This window comes from Clupea harengus, chromosome 7, assembly GCF_900700415.2.
Source record: "Clupea harengus chromosome 7, Ch_v2.0.2, whole genome shotgun sequence".
NCBI classification, from domain to species: Eukaryota; Metazoa; Chordata; class Actinopteri; order Clupeiformes; family Clupeidae; genus Clupea; species Clupea harengus.
This window is the reverse complement of record NC_045158.1, coordinates 30516493-30538095: the sequence shown is the minus strand read 5'-3', so window position 1 is coordinate 30538095 and position 21603 is coordinate 30516493. Positions and strand designations below refer to the sequence as shown.

The 21603-nt window shown below is 42.9% G+C and overlaps 2 protein-coding genes across 2 annotated transcripts in view; both read right to left on the bottom strand.

Annotated features, from left to right (window-relative positions):
• Positions 1-935: 935 nt before the first annotated feature.
• On the bottom strand, positions 936-11474 carry LOC105891641 (tripartite motif-containing protein 16-like). The gene is made up of 7 exons (XM_042708135.1): positions 11418-11474; positions 8179-8625; positions 7209-7304; positions 6756-6989; positions 5289-5448; positions 4912-4971; positions 936-1489 (listed from the first exon to the last, which is right to left on the bottom strand). The coding sequence occupies exons 1-7, from the start codon at positions 11472-11474 to the stop codon at positions 969-971; spliced, it is 1575 nt and encodes a 524-aa protein (XP_042564069.1). The 3' UTR covers positions 936-968.
• A 1705-nt stretch (positions 11475-13179) lies between these two features.
• The window catches only part of LOC116221183 (tripartite motif-containing protein 16-like), a 19521-nt gene continuing 11097 nt past the window's right edge, over positions 13180-21603 (bottom strand). Inside the window, exon 6 of the mRNA XM_031571123.1 lies at positions 13180-13703. Coding sequence (XP_031426983.1) covers positions 13180-13703 — 524 coding nt within the window. The remainder of the gene's footprint in view (positions 13704-21603) is intronic.

Genomic DNA, 21603 nt, shown 5'->3' with positions numbered 1-21603 from the left:
ACAGGAGTCCGATGGAGGAGAAGACAAGGGTTTCTGGGGTTGAGATACAGCAGGTTTTTCATTGGATGATCATTTGAGTTCATTGAGTGTGTGGGTGTCAGTGTGTTTGTGTGTGATGACTCTTTGTTGTTGTTGTTGTTGTTGTTGTCTGGCCATCGTCAGAAGTCCCAACCCAGTAGCACCAGGAATGTAACATGTTGTCCTGCGTACGACTGAGATTGTTACCTTGGAAGCCTGATAAAGTGCAGGACTGATGAATGACAACGAGAGGGAGAGTTGTGTGCACACACCTATGCACTTTGTATGACACCATGTAAGAAATACTGAATCAGTTGAATTTCACTTATTTATTTATCCACCCACCAGAGATAAGAGTACATTAGGAAACATTTAATGCCAGTCTATAACTGAACTGAATATGTTTATTCACCATTTTGCACCAGAAACATTTTAAAACATACTGGTCTCATTATAACGGTATTAATAAAGAAACACAGAAACACATTTCATTGGGGGTCAATTGTTGGATGAATACAGTCTCATTCAGATTTACTGTCATGGTACATAAAATTGTGATTGTCATATAAAACCAGATATCAGAACATGTATGCAATAACAGAGGGACTAAACACTTGGGAGAGTGAGGTTATGCAACACAGAGCTCATCAAAACCTTTCACACACAATGTCTTATTTCTGCTGTGGTGATACTGCATGTGTTACAGCAGAGGTCTAGAGGTACAGATATTGTAATAGCTGGGGTCCAGAGATGGGGGAATGGCTTCAGTCGGTTGTTGTCCCCAAGATCAAAGATTCTCAGGCCCAGCTGCTAGATCCTTACGTGTGAGTGATGTGTGTGTGTGTGTGTGTGTGTGTGTGTGTGTGTGTGTGTGGATCCTTACGTGTGAGTGATGTGTTAAATGATGTGATGTGTGAGATGTATGTGCTAACAGCATCTAGACATGTCAGTCACAGCAGCTTCACTGATGTATCAGAATAATAAACCGTAAACCCAGGGTGGAGTGTGTGAGTGAATGTGGTCTGGACTCTGTGCAGGAGGGTCATTGTGTCAGAGATGCTGTAGAAGGCCAGAGTTCCTGCCCTGTGATCCACATACACTCCTATTCTGGAGCTGGCCACTAGAGGGAGTTTAGTGTGTTTATTATTCTGACTGAAAGAGGAGCTGCTGCTGTAGAGGAACAGACTCCAGGACTGATCATTATATCCAAACCTACACTCAATACCTCCTCTCCTGCTGATGCTTTTATATGAGACTGATATATAAACCCCCCACTCCCCACTCCACTCAACCTCCCAGTAGCAGCGTCCAGACACACCCTCTCTACACAGCACCTGATGATGATAATCAAATCTCTCTGGATGATCAGGATATGACTGGACCTCATATCTCATCTTCACCCTCCTGTTCCCCTCAGACAGATGGAGGTTTCTGTGTGCTGTGTTTGGATCCAGTGTGAAGTGGCAGGAGTCTGATGGAGGAGAAGACAGGACAAAGGTCTCTTAGGTTAACATCTCACTGAGTGACAGAATAAGTAAATGTTAATTTGAGTGTGTGTGTGTGTGTGTGTGTGTGTGTGTGTGTGTGTGTGTGTGTGTGTGTGTGTGTGTGTGTGTTTGCACTTCCCATGTATACTCAAGGACGTTGTGTTACCCAGACACACACGCATACACACCCAGACACACACACACACATACACACCCAGACACACACACACATACACACCCAGACACACATACATACACACACACACACACACACACACACAGACACACACAGACACACATACACACCCAGAAACACACACACCCAGACACACACACACAACCAGACACACAGACACACACACCCAGACACACACACATACACACACACACACACACACAGCGTCGGAAATACACGAGGGCAAAGGGCAAAACTGCCCCTAAGAAATATAATTTTGCCCCTGATATCACTAGGAGAGGGGCAAAAAATGCCCCCATAATTTCCTCTAATAACAATTTAATGAACTTGTCAAAAACATCGTAGCCTATATGACCCGGTCCAGTTGCCATAAAATGTTTTAGATGTTCGCCTTGACTGATTGTTGCGTGTGCGTGAAGAACCGAACATTCTAAACAAATGTTATAAATGGAGCGCTTCTTAATCAGACCTGTGACTGCGAGTGTGAGGAGAAATGAGGATCAGCAAACACACAGTGTGTTTACATGATGGTATAATTCGAATCTTTGCTTAGTCGGACTATGCTTTCTTTCGAGGGTAGGTGCTATTATCCCAATATACATGGCAGTGAATAAATCGAATCATTGGCCGAAAGCATGTCATATCCGATACGATAGGTAGCGCTGTTTTTATTACAACTAGTGGTGATACAGCCCTTTCCGCTTGACCTCTTCACCACTACCAATAACAACAACAGTTGATTGAGCATGAATCGCGTCTGTTCATCGGTCCAGAAATGCGTGTTGCCTCTTGGGTTGTCTCCGTCACCATCTCAGGTTCCAAAAGATAACATTTTCATTCGAAAAATGGAAGCTAGATTGGCTTGGGGTGGAGGATGACGACGACGAGAAAAAGACGCACATTTTTTTCAAGGCACGTCGGATTGATTTGTGGACAACGAGTTGCCAAATCTTTGTCAATCCAGCACAGGCACACTGATTTCATCAAGGGGAGCGAAAACATAAAGAAATACATGGCCGTTTGTCACCAGGCGCCAAGCAACACGCCATCGCCTACGGTGAATGATAACTAGTAATAATATTTTGTTTTATTATTTAGTTCGGTTTAGCTAGTTAAACGTTAGTGCGTTAGCTACAAAGGCTTGCTTGCAAGCAAGCTAACTAGTCCCATCTGTATTTCCTGTACTATGGTAGGTACATGATTTAAAGGTAACAAAAAAAAAATCAATAAATATAATAAGTTATTATTATAAAAAAGAAAGACAATACTTATAATTGTTAATAGTTGTTTAAAAAATGTTATAATAATAAATAACCACAAAGAAATAAGAATACAATTGAATATGATTGTCTGATTTATGTTTTCTGTTTGTTTTTTGTTCAAAAAATCTAAGAAAACACTTTGAATTTGTAGAGTACTGCTTAATAGTCTTATTATTGCCTTTTGATGACAATCCCCATATACTCTAACCCTAAATAAGTATGTTTATTATTTTGAACATAGTTAAATGATATTTCACAAGTTTAAAAAAGTGCCCCCAATTTTATTTTAAATGCCCCTGGATTTCAGTCAGTGGGGGCAAAAATTGCCCCCTGAAAAATATGTAAATTTCCTACCCTGCACACACACACACACACACACATGCATACACTCACAGCCACACACACACACACATTTACACACCCAGACACACACACACACACACCCAGACACACACGCATAGACACCCAGACACACACACACACACCCAGACACTCACACACACAAACCAGACACACACGCATACACACCCAGATACATAACCAGACACACACACACACACACACCCAGACACACACACACACCCAGACACACAAGCATACACACTTAAACACACACACACACAGACACATACACATACACACCCTGACACTAACACATACTGTACACACCCAGACACACACTCACACACACACACCCAGACACACACTCAGGCACACACACCCAGACACAAACACACATACAGACACACACCAAAACCAGACAAACACGCATACCCACCCAGACACACACCCAGACACACACACATACGCACACGCACCCAGACACACACACACACACAGACACACACGCATACTCACACAGACACACACACATACGCACACGCACACGCATACACACCCAGACACACACACATACACACCCAGACACACACACACACACACCCGGACACACACACACACACACACACACATACACACGCACACACACACACACACATACACACATGCATACAGACACACACGCATACACTCACAGCCACACACACACATTTACACACCCAGACACACACAAACACACATACACACACACCCAGACACACACGCATAGACACCCAGACACACACACACACACCCAGACACACACACACACACACCCAGACACTCGCACACACACACAATCCAGACACACACGCATACACACCCAGACACACAACCAGACACACACACACCCAGACACAAACGCATACACACACGCATACACACCTAGACACACACACATACACACACACACACAAAAGCATACACACCTAAACACACACACACAGACACATACGCATACACACCCTGACACTAACACATACTGTACACACCCAGACACACACTCACGCACACACACCCAGACACACACTCAGGCACACACACCCAGACACAAACACACATACAGACACACACCAAAACCAGACACACACGCATACCCACCCAGACACACACCCAGACACACACACATACGCACCCAGACACACACACATACAGACACAAACCAAAACCAGACACACACGCATACCCACCCAGACACACACCCAGACACACACACATACGCACACGCACCCAGACACACACACACACACAGACACAGACACACACGCATACCCACACAGACACACACACATACGCACACGCATACACACCCACACACACACACAGACACAGACACATACGCATACACACCCAGGCTCAAACACACATAAACACGTGGAACTGCTCCTTATCAGCAGTTATAGGAAGCATGATGGTCTGGAAAAGATGGTTTTCCTCTACCCATGAACTATCACAGCCATAATGAAATGTTGAACTGCTTAAACATGTAGGACCATGTGACTGCTACTGAAACTTGACTTGTGATTTGGAATAAAGTAAACTGTATAAAATGTGTTTGTGTCAAACTCACATTGTAGGAAATCCTCTCTGGTTGTAGGTTCAGGAGGCAACATAGCCTGGACTTCAGTCACTTTTGAGAGAGAAAGAATTATATTAGAAACAACACTGACTGGTGTAAATGTCAACATTGCATCAACCTTCTGTTTTTATGATGGCAGTAAATGTGTTCTCTTGTTGAGGGACATTATGAGTGTCCAGCTTCTTCAACCTTAAAGACCCTCTTAAGACAAGTAAACATGGAGACACCTGCAGAGTATCTCAGCTTCACTGACATACAAAGGATATGTTACAAATATGTGACATTGAGAAATACAGGTTCCTGAAGTTCACCATGACATTTAGCGTATTAGTACATTCCAGAGGGAAAGTATAGTAAGTCAGATTAACCTGATGCAGATATTTTCATGACTTCCTCTTTGCAGAAATTCTCCAGCTGCGTCTTTAGTGAGGAGACAGATTTCTTCACAGCCTCAAAAGAGAGGCCTTGGTTCACAGAGATGCAGGATAAGTCTTTAGACTCAGGTGCTTCACTGACTGACTGGAAAGTCTAAATAGACACACAGAGATAGAGAGAAAGAGAGAGAGGATGAAGAGATGAGAAAAGCTACATTCTCAAAATAAAGCATCCACGTATAAGTAAGTTGTAAGTTTAAATGTACAATCTGTATTTACGTAATGACAAGTAAAGTTGATACAGTTGATCTGGAAACTTTTTTGTTAACTGTAACTAAAAGCTTCAACCATTACAGTGCACACGGGACTCTTAAGTTAGATATTATCCTCTGATGTTTGAGATGTGAACTAAATGTAACATTATGAGTATCTGAGTGCAGCCTAAGCCTAACCTGGATATCATCCTTTGATGTGTGTGTGCAGCATCTGGATGTGGCTTCCAAATTATTGTGTTATGAAGGACAGTCTTGGCAGCTAAGATGCGTTCTCTAGGGGTTTGTCTGATGTTAGCAGTGTCCCTCCTCACAACGTACCCTAAAGGCCGACCTCAAGCAGATGGGTCCCCCCTTATGTGCCGTGGTTCTGCTTAAGGTTCCTTCCTGATTAACAGGGAATTTTTCCTTGCCCCTGTTGCCATTGTGCTTGCTCTAAGGAGGTTCAGGTGTGTGTGTGTGTGTGTGTGTGTGTGTGTGTGTGTGTGTGTGTGTGTGTGTGTGTGTGTGTGTGTGTGTGTGTGTGTGTGCACTGCTCTCTCAAGCTGACTAACTGCTAGTGGGGTTAGCCCATGTGGTGATTCCTTAAGTTGAAGTTTTTTGGTTGATGTTATGAATCCCAAATGAATTCAACACAAATGGTTGACCAAATGCCACTGGTTTGCCTTGACCTACATGTGGCCTGACCAAAGAGGCAGAGTGGCAGGCACCTGTGCACCTCAAGTGCCTCAAAACAAACTGTGAGCCATGATGTCAGGGCAGATGTGCTTTTATCAATGAACCACAGGTAGTGACATCACTCAAGCCCCACCTGTCAGTCAGTGTTCTTCCTACCATGTGACCTAACCTGTCCTAACAATAGCCAAAATGATTTTGAACAGTTTTCTGAAGAATGAAAATGTCTTCATCATGTTGAAATGTTTTGGGTGATAAATACCAAACATTCTTTACAGACACTGAAACTGCATGGGGTAAGTTATCTGTTCAAAGTGCTATAGACTGTATGATTATGATCAGAAGAAAAAGGATCAATCTGGATATGCAAAAAAAATAGTCTGGAAATGTAGAGATCCTTGAAGGAAATGTAACAATATCTAAATTGAATTAAAATTTCCACCTAGGAATATATTCAACATAAATCAGGGCCCTCAAATATTCTGTGCACTAACAATCCATCATCAACAGTTACCTTGAGGAAATGGATATCATCCTCTGTGTGTGAAAGCTGCTCCAGCTCAGCATCTCTCCTCTTCAACTCAGCAATCTCCTGCTCCAGTCGCTTCAGGAGTCCTTCAGCCCGACTCACCTCAGCCTTCTCCTGATCTCTGATCAGCTCTTTCACCTCAGAGCACCTTCTCTCAATGGAGCGGATCATCTCAGTGAAGATCCTGTCACTGTCCTCCACTGCTGTCTGTGCAGAGCTCTGTTAGGAGACACACAAAGAGGAAGGGGTCCATCTAAAGCAGCCCACTCACTCAGCTCCTCCACACAGCCTGGTACCCACAGTGTGGCTCAGAGGAGCTGGGAAGTGGCTCAGCATTACAGACTCCTGACTGGCTGACTAGAGGAGAGCCCTGATTGAGCCTGAAATGGCTCCTCCAGCAGCCAGCTGTTGTCCTCCTCTCCTCTGGTCAGTACTCACCTTGAGAGTCTCCACAGCCTTCCTCAGATCCTGCAGCTCCTTCTCTCTCTCCTGGATTCTCTGCTGGATTTTACTCTGGGTCTCCCCCAAGTGTGTCTATGTTGAAGGAATACATCACATCCACAACAAACAGTTATGGTGGCATCATACTATTAGCATTGTCTGATAGCATTCCTGAAAGAACAAGCTGTTTAAGCTACTGACCCTGACTGAGAGGTGATCTGTAGTGTTGCTGAATAGCCTATTGGTGAGACGCTGTTTCATTACAAGGCTTGAGAAAAACACACAAAATATGTCTTTGTGGAGCAAAACAGTGAACCATACATGCAGTAAATCTTTGTTTAATCATATTGATAGTTTCTCATGTGGAGTTGATAGTGATGTCCAACACACCCTCACTGAGTGACCTGTGACCTCTAGGCAGTTGATAACCATGTAATGTCATTCAGTCATAGTGTCAACCACTCAGGACCCTACAAAATGCCATTTCAGCACCCTAATCACTGGGCTCATCTGAGAGGACTGGGCAGCAATATTGCAGGCAGAAAGCATGATGTGGCCATTTTAATATAAATTACTGTTAAATAAGAGTAGTATTACAGAGTGCCCACAAACAAAACATATTAAATGGTCATTTAGGCTTTTTATGTTATATTATTTAGATACAGTTCGTATGTAACAGAAGATTCTCTGTCTGATTTCTGTTTTTAAAATGTTATAGCTATTAGAATTTAATTAGACTGTGTTTTCATTCCTGTATGAGAATGCTGACAGTCTGAAGTTAACCATCTGGTTTTCCAACTTCATTAGACAGGTGTGTTTTGATGTCATTGTTCTTCTCTCTCTGCCTCACGCTATAATAACCTAAACAGGATGAATCTATAGCCTGTCTTTCCTTCCAGTTGGAAACCCAATAGCCAAGTCCTACCACACAAGTCCAATCTATCGCCAAGAGAACTCCTGTCCTTACCTGTTTCTCTTTCCTCCCTGCAGAGGCTGACACGGTGTCATGGCCTTTGTGTTCATCCACCAGACAGAGCCAACAAACACAACTTTGGTCCGTACGACAAAATATCTCCAGAGGCTTCTCATGTTGGGTGCAGATCCTCTCCTGTAGCTGGCCAGTGGCATCAACCACCTTGTGTTTTCGCCCAGGGTGTATGTCATTGTGAACTTTGTAGTGAGTTTCACAGTATGAAACCAGACATTCCAGACAGGACTTCACAGCTTTGATTTTTGTCCCAGTGCAGACGTCACCCTCCACATCTCCAGGTCCAGCAGTACATGGAACAGGAGCAGCAGCTTGGATTCTCGTCTTCTTGATCTGTTCCACAAGTTCAGCAACAATACTATTTTTGTTTAAAACGGGTCTTGGGGTGAACGTCTGTCTGCAGTGCAGCCGCTCCCATAACGCGCACTACGCGCTGTGCGTAGGGCACCAAGTCCTGAGGGGGCACCAAAAATAGGCAACTGAAAAATCATCATAGTTATAATAATTATAATCCGATATTATTTCAGTATATAAATATTAGGCACCTTTTAGGCATGTATATCACAAAACAGGCAGAACAAGAGATATATTTAATTGCTCAAAAAAAGTTACGATGGTGCCCCCCCCCAAAAAAAACCATATACACCCTCAACTTCCCAAGCTCGCCTCTGGTGCCCTTTCCTATCTCAGTGGCATGACGAACTTTGACAGTGGGTTAGGTGAACTTTTCGGAAATGGTCTCAAAAAGACAACAGGAGTCTGAAACTGCGAGATGATGCCCGTGCATCACTTTCAGGTAAGTTCATGTTTAATCATTGTTAAATACGGGAAATGTGCTGCTAATTTAATGGTTAGCCTATGCATACACCTCGAACTAGCTGACGTTATTGCTAATGTTGGCACACTCAAATATGAGTCATTCCACGCCAAACGTACCAATTTAAGGACATTTCCCCACTCGACCGTCTCAGATTTGGCTGAAAAAATTCAAGGTCGTTCATACACTTCTTAATAGGTATAGTCCCAAATATTAGCTCTCTACTCCCAACAGTTTTGTCACAAAAATATGTTTTAGGGGGGAGGGGGTGCCTGTACTTAAGACGCTTTTTTAGCAGCGTTTTCTGAAGAGCCATTTTCAAATTGCTATTACTAGAAAAGTATTTAAGCTAGCTCCTTCAAACTTTCCAAATTTTACTCTACACTTTGTTGCAGCATATGTGAAGGCCTGTGGGAAGCTCAATGTTAAAGCTATAAAAAAAACATGTCCCTATGTGAGGAATGGTCTGGAAGATATTAAAGCTTGAAAATGGATGAAAACACATTTTGTGCAATTTTTGGCATGCTATAGCAAAACAAATTACACCATTTACCAACATGAAACAATTTTCTTTTGGAAAGATTAGATATTTGTTCTTAACATATCAGAAATTTGTGATGTTGTTCTGCCTCGTTTTCTCAAAATATTTTTTTGAAAATATGGGATTTTTGTACACGCCCCTCAATGGCCTATGGACGCATATTCAAATGGTAACAAAAGGTACGTTTATAACAGAGCTTAAACTGCGTTTGTGTATAAAATCTGTGTATAATGTCAAGTCTTTAGCTTTAACATTGAGCTTTCCACAGGCCTTCAAAGATGCTGCAACAGAGCGTAGAGCACCCCCTCACCCCTAAAACATCCTTTGTGACAAAACTATTGGGAGTAGAGAGCTAATATTTGGGACTATACCTATTAAGAAGTGTATGAAGAACCATCATAATCATAAAGGAGTTATGCTTAGGGCACCAAAATGGCTAGCAGCGGCACTGTCTGTCTGCACTGGGGGCAGCTGTAGACTCCCTTCTGATCTTCCCGATCCCAGCAGCTCGTAATGCAGCCCACACAGTAAGTGTGTCCACAGAGAATAGTTACCGGATAATTCAGTATATCAAGGCAAATCGGACATGTAAAAAGTTCGTAGTTACTTGGAGCCGCTTCTGCCATTCTTCGTTTGTGCTGTGTAACACTTCACAGGTCTTCACGTGGTTTCGTTTCGCCTGAAGTCGGTGCATAATAACACATGGGGCTCGACGTCATCACAACAACAGAATATTTAAAGGGACCGCGATCCCGGAACAGTCATACTTACCTGTATAACACATTACCTAAATTACATGAAACAACAGTGTGTAGAACCACACTAAGAACAAGGGTGAATTATGAAATCACATTCACTACACCTCATTGCTTTTGCAGCAAGCTCTGGAAATTCTGTCTGGCAACTTATCCAGAACTTAAGTCATATGAAAATCACGCAACATCCGTTGCATGTACTCAAGGCTTGGCATTAAAAAAAATGTGATGCGTCTCCATATGCCGCAATAGTTTTGACGGCTTCATGGCTTCATTTGACAGTAATGTTGAACACACTAAACACAGTGGTACCTCCTCTCCTGCTCCGTCTGTCTTCACTGTAAATCCGCATTTGATGTATTCCTCATTGTGTTTTCTTTTTTGACTTTGTTTCCCTGTATCCTGTGAAGGTATAGCTTTGTTGGCAGCCTGTCCTTGTCCCTCTATCGTGGCAGCCTGTCCCTCTGCCGTGGCAGTCTGTCCCTCTGTCACTCTCCTTACTAAAAACCGATCCATTGGTGCTTCTGACCAGCTAACTCGACGTTAGAACGAAATTTTAGCTAAGGACAGTAGATAACTTCAGTCGTTCACCAAAAGTATTACTTTTTCGACTAAACTTCAAAAGTACCCGTAGGCTATGCTTAACTGCAGAAGTTTGTCAACTTCGCGGGCGAGACTGTACGTTATGAATAATATGTGTATGGCGTTAGGGACACAATGCATTAACATTAGCAAAGCACAGGCTACCATAGACTGCATAGGTGCAAGGCTACATTCTGTCAGCGTGAATCTCCTTAATATTATTTTAGACATATTTATCTTATTTTAGATATTGTTCAAGATAGTCAAGAGTAATCTGGACATGTGTTGAAATATCAAAGCGAATTTATAAAAATAAAAAAAATCAATGGTGAACTGATCAACATAGGCTCATGTCGCAGACCCCCTGCAATGCCGTCGCGGACCACCAGGGGGCAGCGGACCCCCGGTTGAAAACCCCTGCTGTATTGTATTGTAACTGTATTGAAAAGAACGGGATGCTTTTCATCCTTTCCAGGACCTGGTTGTGTATGTCCGAGGCTATCTCCGAAATCCGGCGACTTACTGTGTCGTTTGAAAGTGGTACTGTCAAGAGTTTTTTCGCAGCATCTTCCCCAATCATCTTGCGGCACATATAAAGAAATATAAAGAAAGATTGAAAATAGTAGCGATCCTGGCACAGCGGCCACAAGCAGCATTCACTCACAGCTCTCAGGCTCCGCCCACACACTCAGTCTGTGCACAAAACAGGAAGAGAGAGAGAGAGAGACTGTGTGAGAGAGCGAGAGAGGGAGAGAGAGAGAAGGGCTGACTCAGTGCTGAATATGTTGAGCTTCACTGATCATTTAATATACTGCCCCCCCCCAACACACACACTGATCATTTAATATACTGACCCCCCCCCACACACACACTGATCATTTAATATACTGACCCCCCCACACACACACACTGATCATTTAATATACTGACCCCCCCCCCACACACACACTGATCATTTAATATACTGACCCCTCCCAACACACACACTGATCATTTAATATACTGACCCCCCCCCCAACACACACACTGATCATTTAATATACTGACCCCCCCAAGACACACACTGATCATTTAATATACTGACCCCCCCCCCACACACACACTGATCATTTAATATACTGACCCCCCCAAAACACACACTGATCATTTAATATACTGACCCCCCCCCCCCCCCCCCAACACACACACTGAGCATTTAATATACTGACCCCCCAACACACACACTGATCATTTAATATACTGACCCCCCCCCCCCCCAACACACACACTGAGCATTTAATATACTGACCCCCCAACACACACACTGATCATTTAATATACTGACCCCCCCCCCCCACACACACACTGATCATTTAATATACTGACCCCTCCCAACACACACACTGATCATTTAATATACTGACCCCCCCCCAACACACACACTGATCATTTAATATACTGACCCCCCCAACACACACACTGAGCATTTAATATACTGACCCCCCCCCCCCCCCCCCCCAACACACACACTGAGCATTTAATATACTGCCCCCCCCCCAACACACACACCAAGAAAAAGAGGGCACATTGAATGCCAGTTTATAACTTTTTATTCAACATTTTGCACCAGAAACATTTTAAAACATTATAACGGTATTAATAAAGAAACATAGAAATACATTTCATTGGGTGTCAATTGTTGGATGAATAGTCTCATTAAGATTTACTGTCATGGTACATAATATTGTGGTTGTCATATAAAACCAGATATCAGAACATGTATGCAATAACAGAGGGACTAAACACTTAAGAGAGTGAGGTTATGCAACACAGCGCTCATCAAAACCTTTCACACACAATGTCTTATTTCTGCTGTGGTGATACTGCATGTGTTACAGCAGAGGTCTAGAGGTACAGATATTGTAATAGCTGGGGTCCAGAGATGAGGGAATGGCTTCAGTCGGTTGTTGTCCCCAAGATCAAAGATTCTCAGGCCCAGCTGCTAGATCCTTACGTGTGAGTGATGTGTGTGTGTGTGTGTGTGTGTGTGTGTGTGTGGCCCAGCTGCTAGATCCTTACGTGTGAGTGATGTGTGTGTGTGTGTGTGTGTGTGTGTGTGTGTGTGTGTGTGTGTGTGTGTGTGTGTGTGTGGCGCAGCTGCTAGATCCTTACGTGTGAGTGATGTGTGTGTGTGTGTGTGTGTGTGTGTGTGTGTGTGTGTGTGTGGCCCAGCTGCTAGATCCTTACGTGTGAGTGATGTGTTATATGATGTGTGAGATGTATGTGCTAACAGCATCTAGATCTAGTCACAGCAGCTTCACTGATGATCCATAACTACGAAGCCAAAACCCAGGGTAGAGTGTGTGAGTGAATGTGGTCTGGACTCTGTGCAGGAGGGTCATTGTGTCAGAGATGCTGTAGAAGGCCAGAGTTCCTGCCCTGTGATCCACATACACTCCTATTCTGGAGCTGGCCACTAGAGGGAGATCAGTGTGTTTATTATTGTGATAGAAAGAGGAGCTGCTGCTGCGGAGGCCCAGACTCCAGGACTGATCATTATATCCAAACACACACTCATTACCCCCTCCTCTCCTGCTGATGCTTTTATATGAGACTGATATAAAAAACCCCCACTCCCCACTCCACTCAATCTCCCAGTAGCAGCGTCCAGACACACCCTCTCTACACAGCACCTGATACCACCCATCAAATCTCTCTGGATGATCAGGATATGACTGGACCTCAGCTCTCTTCTCCACCCTCCTGTTCCCCTCAGACAGATGGAGGGTTCTGTATGCTGTGTTTGGATCCAGTGTGAAGTGACAGGAGTCTGATGGAGGAGAAGACAGGACAAACTTAGGTATTTATATGTGTTAGGTGTGTGTGTGTGTGTGTGTGTGTGTGTGTGTGTGGGGGGGGTGAGAGAGAGATAAACTCACATTCTAAAGGGGGGGGGGGGGGGGGGTGTGTGTGTGTGTTGGGGGGGGGTGTTGTTATTTCATATGAATCTTTACGTGTGGGTGATGACATTTCTTTCTGTGATTTTTTTCTGTGAGGGAATGTTTCACATATAACTGAGATTTGTTTATGTGTCTGTGATTCTTTACATGTTTGTGCAGGTGTACACGTGTGAGTGTCTGTATTCAAAAGTTCAAAAATGAGCATGGTTATGTGTGTGTGTACTTGTGTGTGTGTTTGTCTGAAGAGAGTCCTTTGTATGAATGAATGATGTTGAGTTTGTGTAAGTATTTGGGTTTGTTTCATTTCATTCCTTTGTGTGAGATGAGTCCTTCGTATTGAAGGAACCAGAATTTAAGATTTATAGTTAATAAGGATATGTCATAGTCAATAATTCAATGTATCTTATACCTAGTTGTAATTGTTACTTTTATTTGGACTTAAGTTAGAATGTAATCATTTCTGGTTAGAGAAGAGAGAGAGAGAGAGTCTCATGAATACTGAGGGTGACGCCCCTGGTTCTCAGAGAGCATTTAACAGCGATCCTTCAATGGATAATCAGATAATCTTAGGTGAAGCTCTGTGAGTGAGTGGAACTCAGGCTCTGTCACACACACACACACACACACACACACACACACACACACACACACACACACACACACACACACACACACACACAGACACACACACACACCCACATGGCTTAGGTGAAGCTCTGTGAGTGAGTGGAACTCAGGCTCTGTCACACACACACACACACACACACACACACACACACACACACACACACACACATGGCTTAGGTGAAGCTCTGTGAGTGAGTGGAACTCAGGCTCTGTCTCACAATGGTGGCCACCGTTGTTCAAGATTAAAACCTGTTTCATGACTTACCATATCCAAGACTGGGTCTCATAATATATGGTATAAAATGAATTACCGACAGTTGAGTGATGAGACTGAAGCGAACGGTCGCATAAACAAAACCTCCCGGTCGGTCGGAGTTTATTCCCCAATTTAAATACGTTTGACTTAAAATTTGTGCTCAATAATGATTGAAGGGGAAAAACACAAGAAGAGCAAGGGAAAGTGGACAAAACTGATAAAACAGCGACTGAAGGGGCCATAATGGACGAACGTCGAGAATGTCCTGGTGGTCGCAGCCAAAATACCGCTACGGTGGACATGGAAGGTAACATCGCCGCCATACGTGAAGACATAAGAAATATGGCCAGGGAGATGAAGTCCGAATTGGGCAACTTTCAAAACAGAATCAGAGAAGATTTGAAAAAGGAGCTAACTGTCATACGAGAGGAAATTAAACAGAAGCTGGGCGAAGTGGTAACCGACCTCAAAGCTACAACTGACAGGGTGGATGAAGCAGAGACGCGCATAGCCGACTTAGAAGAGTGGAACGCTGACTTCAAGGAGATGCTGAGTAGCTCCCTACAAACTCAGGAACGCTTACAGATGAAGCTTACAGACATGGAAGCACGCTCGAGGCGAAATAATCTTCGCATTTATGGAATCCCAGAGGGGACTGAGGGAAACAATATTCATCAGTTTATTGATCATTTTATTAAAAAAGAGCTGGAGCCCCTCGCCGAAGCTGAACTTGGCATACAGCGATGCCATAGAGCGCTCGGCCCCCGGCCACCCAATGATGCGCAGCCCAGGTCAGTGATTGCATACTTCCAGGAGTTTAAAACTAAAGAACTGGTGTTACACTCTGCATGGAAGAAGAAGGAGATCTACCACAGCGACAGGAGGATCTACTTCGACCACGACTACCCCGCTGAAACCTTGGCAAAGAGGAAGGAGTATGCTCAAATAAGGAGAATTCTTCGGGAAAAAGGAATACGATTCCAAACACCACCGCCAGCCAAGCTACGAGTCTTCTTCGACGCTGGGCCGATAACCTATGGGAGCGCAGCAGAAGCGGCACGGGACTTAAAGACCAGGGGAATCTCTGTCGAGTTGGTGAAGTCGGCTGATGCGCTACCGGAGAGGATGGGGAGGACCTGGCGGCGAGCGGGAGCTGCACCCAGCCGACAGACCCGCCAAGAGTGGATTAAGGAGAAGCTGCGAGGTTTTCATCGGCAAAGATAGAGTCAGGGGGAACTGGAGTTAACAGACTGACACATGATTGCTCATATTAAACGGCAAGGAATCGGGTAAGCAAGATTACTGCCCAGTCAAGGACATTTATTAACGTCATTTGCTTTAAGGGATGAAACTGTATAACCTTGTTATGTTAGCGTTAAAACTATCTGTTGCTTCGATCTCAACTTCGTCCACCCTACTAAGAGGAATTATTAATATTATTATAAATATATATTTTTTTCTTTTCTTTTCATAGACTGAATATAAGATCATTTTATTATTTTCCTTTTAATTACATTAGCTTGCCCTTAGCTTATAGAGTGAATATAGCTGACCGAATCTGGGTGAGGTTCTGTTAAGACACAAAGTGCACAAAATACACTCACTAAGTAGGGGTATTATAGGTGGCACTGTAGGGGGGCCCTGGGGACTAACTAGACTACTCCCCCCCAAAAAAGAAGTGGTTTTCTACTTCAAAATGGAGCTCTACCTGAGTTCTTTGATATGTTTGTTTGTTTTGTCTCGTATTCACTTGTTGAGTTCATGTTATGGTTCACGTATAGTTCAAGGTTGGTCACCAAAGGTTCATAACTCTTTTTTTTAACTGTGGGTTTAAATGCAATGTCAGGAATATAGGGTGATTACCCTAAATGTAAACGGTTTACACAATCCAATTAAAAGGGGGTAAGGTCATTGCAAAGATGAAAAAGGAAAAGTTGCATGTAATGTTTTGGCAGGAGACCCATCTTAACGACATGGAACATGAAAAGCTAAAAAAACTAGGTTTTAAAAATACTTTTTATTCGTCTTATAAGAAAGGGAAAAGGAGAGGAGTAGCGATACTAATTTCTAACAGAGTGAATTTCCAACTGGTCTCTAAATTTTGTGACAGTGAGGGTCGATATGTCTTTGTTAAAGGATATCTTGACCAGAAAGAAGTAACATTAGTCAATTTGTATAATCCAGCAGGGCAGGACCATTCTTGTATCAGGGAATTTTTTTGATTTGATAGATTCTGAGGCCTCTGGTGTTTTAATATGTGGAGGAGATTGGAAATTTCAGTTACAACCTAAACATGACTCCTCCAATACATTTAAGAGGATAACTCCTAATGCCAGGATAACAAAAAAAAAATGTATGGAGCTAGGACTGATCGGTGTATGGAGGGATTTCCCCCCAAAAGAAAAACAATTCACATTCTGTTCAGCAAGTAAAGGTGTATACTCAAGAATTGACTACTTTTTTACTTACAACTCAGACAGACACAGAATTAAAGATTGTAGGATAGGAGTCAGAGACATATCTGACCACTCAGCTGTTTATTTAACTTTGCACCTGGATAATAAAAAGAAAAATATGCTCTGGCGACTTAATACAAGCATCTTGAATGACAGGACATGCAAGGAACATGTGCAGAAGGAATTTAAAGATTATATGGACAATAACAATAATGGAGAAGTATCGCCAAGTGTTCTGTGGGACGCTGCAAAAGCAGTGATCAGAGGAAAATGTATAGCATTGACCTCACACAGAAAGAAGGAAAGATATAAAAAGCTGTCTGATTTAGAAGAAAATCTTAAAGTTTTAGAGAGGGAACACATCGAAAGTAAGGAACCTTGTATTCTAAACCAAATAAGAAATGTCAGAAAAGAAATAAACGAACTATGTGAGGAAGAATTAGAGAAAAAAGCCAAATTTGCAAAGCAGAGATATTATGAGAATGGACCAAGGGCCCTGAAGCTTCTGGGATGGAGGTTAAGGAAACAACAAGCAGACAGCTCCATATATGAAATTAGGGACCCTGGAACAAAAACATTATGCCATAAATTAGAGGATATTGAACATATTTTTGAAAATTACTATAGAGACTTATATAAGGAACCAAATACAACTAGCCCTCAGCAAATAAATTCATTTCTGGAGTCATTAGATCTACCCTCTATAGGTGAAGAACAGAATAAAGCCCTGATGGCAGAGATTACAATGGAGGAAATAGGGAAAGCAATTTCTAGATTAAAGGCCAACAAAGCTCCGGGGACGGACGGCTTCCCGGGGGAGTGGTACAAGGCCTTTAAGGATGAAATAGTGCCTATGCTTTTTGACTGCTTCAACTATACACTTAAAAAAGGTGAACCACCAAGTACATGGAGGGAGGCAATCATTTCGGTTATTCCTAAAGAGGGGAAGGACAGAAAAGAATGTAGCTCATATAGGCCCATTTCTGTACTCAATATAGACTACAAATTGTATGTGTCAATATTAGTAAAAAGGTTAGAGCATATAATAGTAGAACTAGTGGATCCAGACCAAACTGGCTTTGTGCGTGAAAGACAGACACAAGATAATATTAGGCGGGTGCTACACGTTATCGATCATGTGAATAAGGGGAATATTGGAGCCACAGTGATTAGTTTAGATGCGGAAAAGGCGTTCGATTCGGTTCGCTGGAAATATCTGTACTTGGCGTTGAGAAGATTTGGCTTTAAGGATGATTTTATTAACTGCATAAGAACTCTATACTCCTCACCAAACGCCAGAATAAAGATTAATGGACACCTCTCTCAGGTTGTCAACTTGGAGAGAGGGCTGTCGCCAAGGCTGTCCCCTCAGCCCCGCCCTCTTTGCTTTATTTATAGAGCCCCTGGCACAGTTAATCAGGGATGATGAAGTGATAAAAGGAGTCATGGTTAGAGGTTTAGAGCAGAAGATTTGTCTATATGCAGATGATGTCTTGCTCTTTATTACGACACCAGAGGTCAGCATTCCTAGACTGATGTCCTCGCTAAAAGATTTTGGAGCCTACTCTGGGTATAAATTAAACGTGCAAAAAACACAAACTCTAAGTTATAACTACTCCCCTCAGAAAGACATGCTAAATAGATTTAATTTCAAATGGACCTCATCAGACATTAAGTATCTGGGAATTAAAATACCAAAAGACATTTCCAAAATATATGATAGCAATTATGGCCCCATAAGTAAAAACATCAAGGCAGACATGGACAGGTGGTCCCAATTGCCTTTAGATATGCATAACAGAATAGAAACGATAAAAATGAATGTACTCCCCCGACTTTTGTATTTTTTTCAATCCCTACCAGTTATAGTACCACTGCAAACAATTTAATGAATGGGATAAGTGGATATCAAGATTCATATGGGGGGGTAAAAGACCAAGAATTCAATTCAAAAACACTGCAACTTTCTAAAGAAAAAGGGGGTAGATCTTTACCATGTTTAACAGACTACTACAAGGCGGCACAATTAAGACCACTAGCATGTTGCTGTAATCCAGTGTATATAGCAAAATGGAAAGATTTGGAAACCTCACAGCTAGATATACCGCTGCAATCCATATTGGGTAGCAAAACCTTGTATGGGCAGCATGTTAAAAGTTTTAAATCAATGGACTAAAGTTCCTCTTAGAATCTGGTTTAAGGAATGTAAATCACCACTACTTGAAAGACGATCTAGACTGTTGAGATGGGTCGCTTTTGACCCTGACTTTAGGCCGGCGAGGATTGATGGGAGGTTTAAATACTGGCATAGAATTGGCATCACTTCTTACTGTTCAATTTTATCAAAGGGAGAACTGGATAGTTTTCAGAACATTTCAGAGAAGTATGGTTTAGAAAAACTCGATTTCTTTAGGTATTTACAAACCAGGACCTACTTTAATAAGGAGATTAAATCCAAGGAGACAGGTGATGCCAGTTTAATTGACATATTTATTGACATATATAAAAATATGGACAACAGGAAACTTGTTTCAAGATTATACTCAAGTATTCAATCCAGTAGAAAAACACTCAACAGATAAGGTTAGATTAAAATGGGAGAAAGAATCTGGACTTGTCATTTCAGAGGAGGACTGGTCAAATATGTGCTCTGTGCAGTCCACTTCCACCAGCTCGGGCCTTTGGAGGGAGTTCTGTTGGCGGAATCTGTTTAGATACTTCATAACCCCCAAACTAAAATGTGCACAAACAGGAGAGGCAGAAATGGGTCTATGTTGGAGAAAATGTGGAGAACAGCTGGCAGATCATTTCCATATATTTTGGAGCTGCCCAGCCATTCAGCCATACTGGCAGGTGGTAATACAAACAATACAGACTGTTTTTGGAGATGGACTTGACTGTTCCTTTCCTACAGTTTATTTGGGCAATATCGCAGCTCACCTTTTGGTGCAAGACAAATATTTGTTAAAGATATTACTAGCGGCCAGCAAGAAAGCTGTTACACGAAAATGGCTACAGGCCGAACCTCCAACAGAGACTGACTGGATAGATACTGTAACTGATGTTCAAAATATGGAGAGAATGACTTTCTCGCTGAATCTACGGTCTGATAAATTTTTGCAGTATTGGGAAAAATGGATTATGTTTGTGACCTCACAGAATCATCACTGATCTGTTATTGTGTGAATTGACATTTATTTCCATCATTGTACCATCAGTATAAATGTATAGGTGACCAACTTTTTGTTAATGTATGTATGTATGTATGTATGTATGTCTCATTGTATCTTTGTTTCATTAAAAATAAAGTATAAAAAAAAAAAAAAAAAATGAATTACCACCTCCTATACAGTTAGTATATAGGAGTGTAGAAGTGTTCCAGTGTCTTTGTATGTGAAAGTCTGTAGGTGTGATTGGTTGTATGGGTGTGTGTGAGACACAGACACAGAGAGAGAGGGAGAGAGAGAGAAATACAGAGAAATATAAATGTCTCTTTCTTCCTCTCCTAGTCTAGACTATCTTCGCTGTGGGATGCTGCTGTAGTCTCTCCACCTGATCTACTTGTAGAATCCCTCAGTCTACACCTACTCACCCCAACCACACTGTCATGCATTTGTGTTGTCGTGTGAGATTCTGTGGTGTGAGGGGAGACAGGTGGTGTGAGGGGAGACAGGTGGTGTAAGGGGAGACAGGTGTGTAAGGGGAGACAGGTGGTGGTGTGAGGGGAGACAGGTGGTGTGAGGGGAGACAGGTGGTGTGAGGGGAGACAGGTGGTGTGAGGGGAGACAGGTGTGTAAGGGGAGGTGGTGGTGTGAGGGGAGACAGGTGGTGTAAGGGGAGGTGGTGGTGTGAGGGGAGACAGGTGGTGTGAGGGGAGACAGGTGGTGTAAGGGGAGACAGGTGTGTAAGGGGAGGTGGTGGTGTGAGGGGAGACAGGTGGTGTAAGGGGAGGTGGTGGTGTAAGGGGAGACAGGTGGTGTGAGGGGAGACAGGTGGTGTGAGGGGAGACAGGTGGTGTGAGGGGAGACAGGTGTGTAAGGGGAGGTGGTGGGTTGAGAGCGAGCGCCAAAGCAAGTGCTGCAGCTGATGAGGAGAACTGAGTTTAAATGAAGTGTGTGTGTGTGTGTGTGTGTGTGTGTGCTGATGAGGAGAACTGAGTTTAAATGAAGTGTGTGTGTGTGTGTGTGTGTGTGTGTGTGTGTGTGTGTGTGCTGATGAGAACTGAGTTTAAATGAAGTGTGTGTGTGTGTGTGTGTGTGTGTGTGTGTGTGTGTGTGTGTGTGTGCTGATTAGGAGAACTGAGTTTAAATGAAGTGTGTGTGTGTGTGTGTGTGTGTGTGTGTGTGTGTGTGTGCTGATGAGAACTGAGTTTAAATGAAGTGTGTGTGTGTGTTCGTGTGTGTGTGTGTGTGTGTGTGTGTGTGTGTGTGT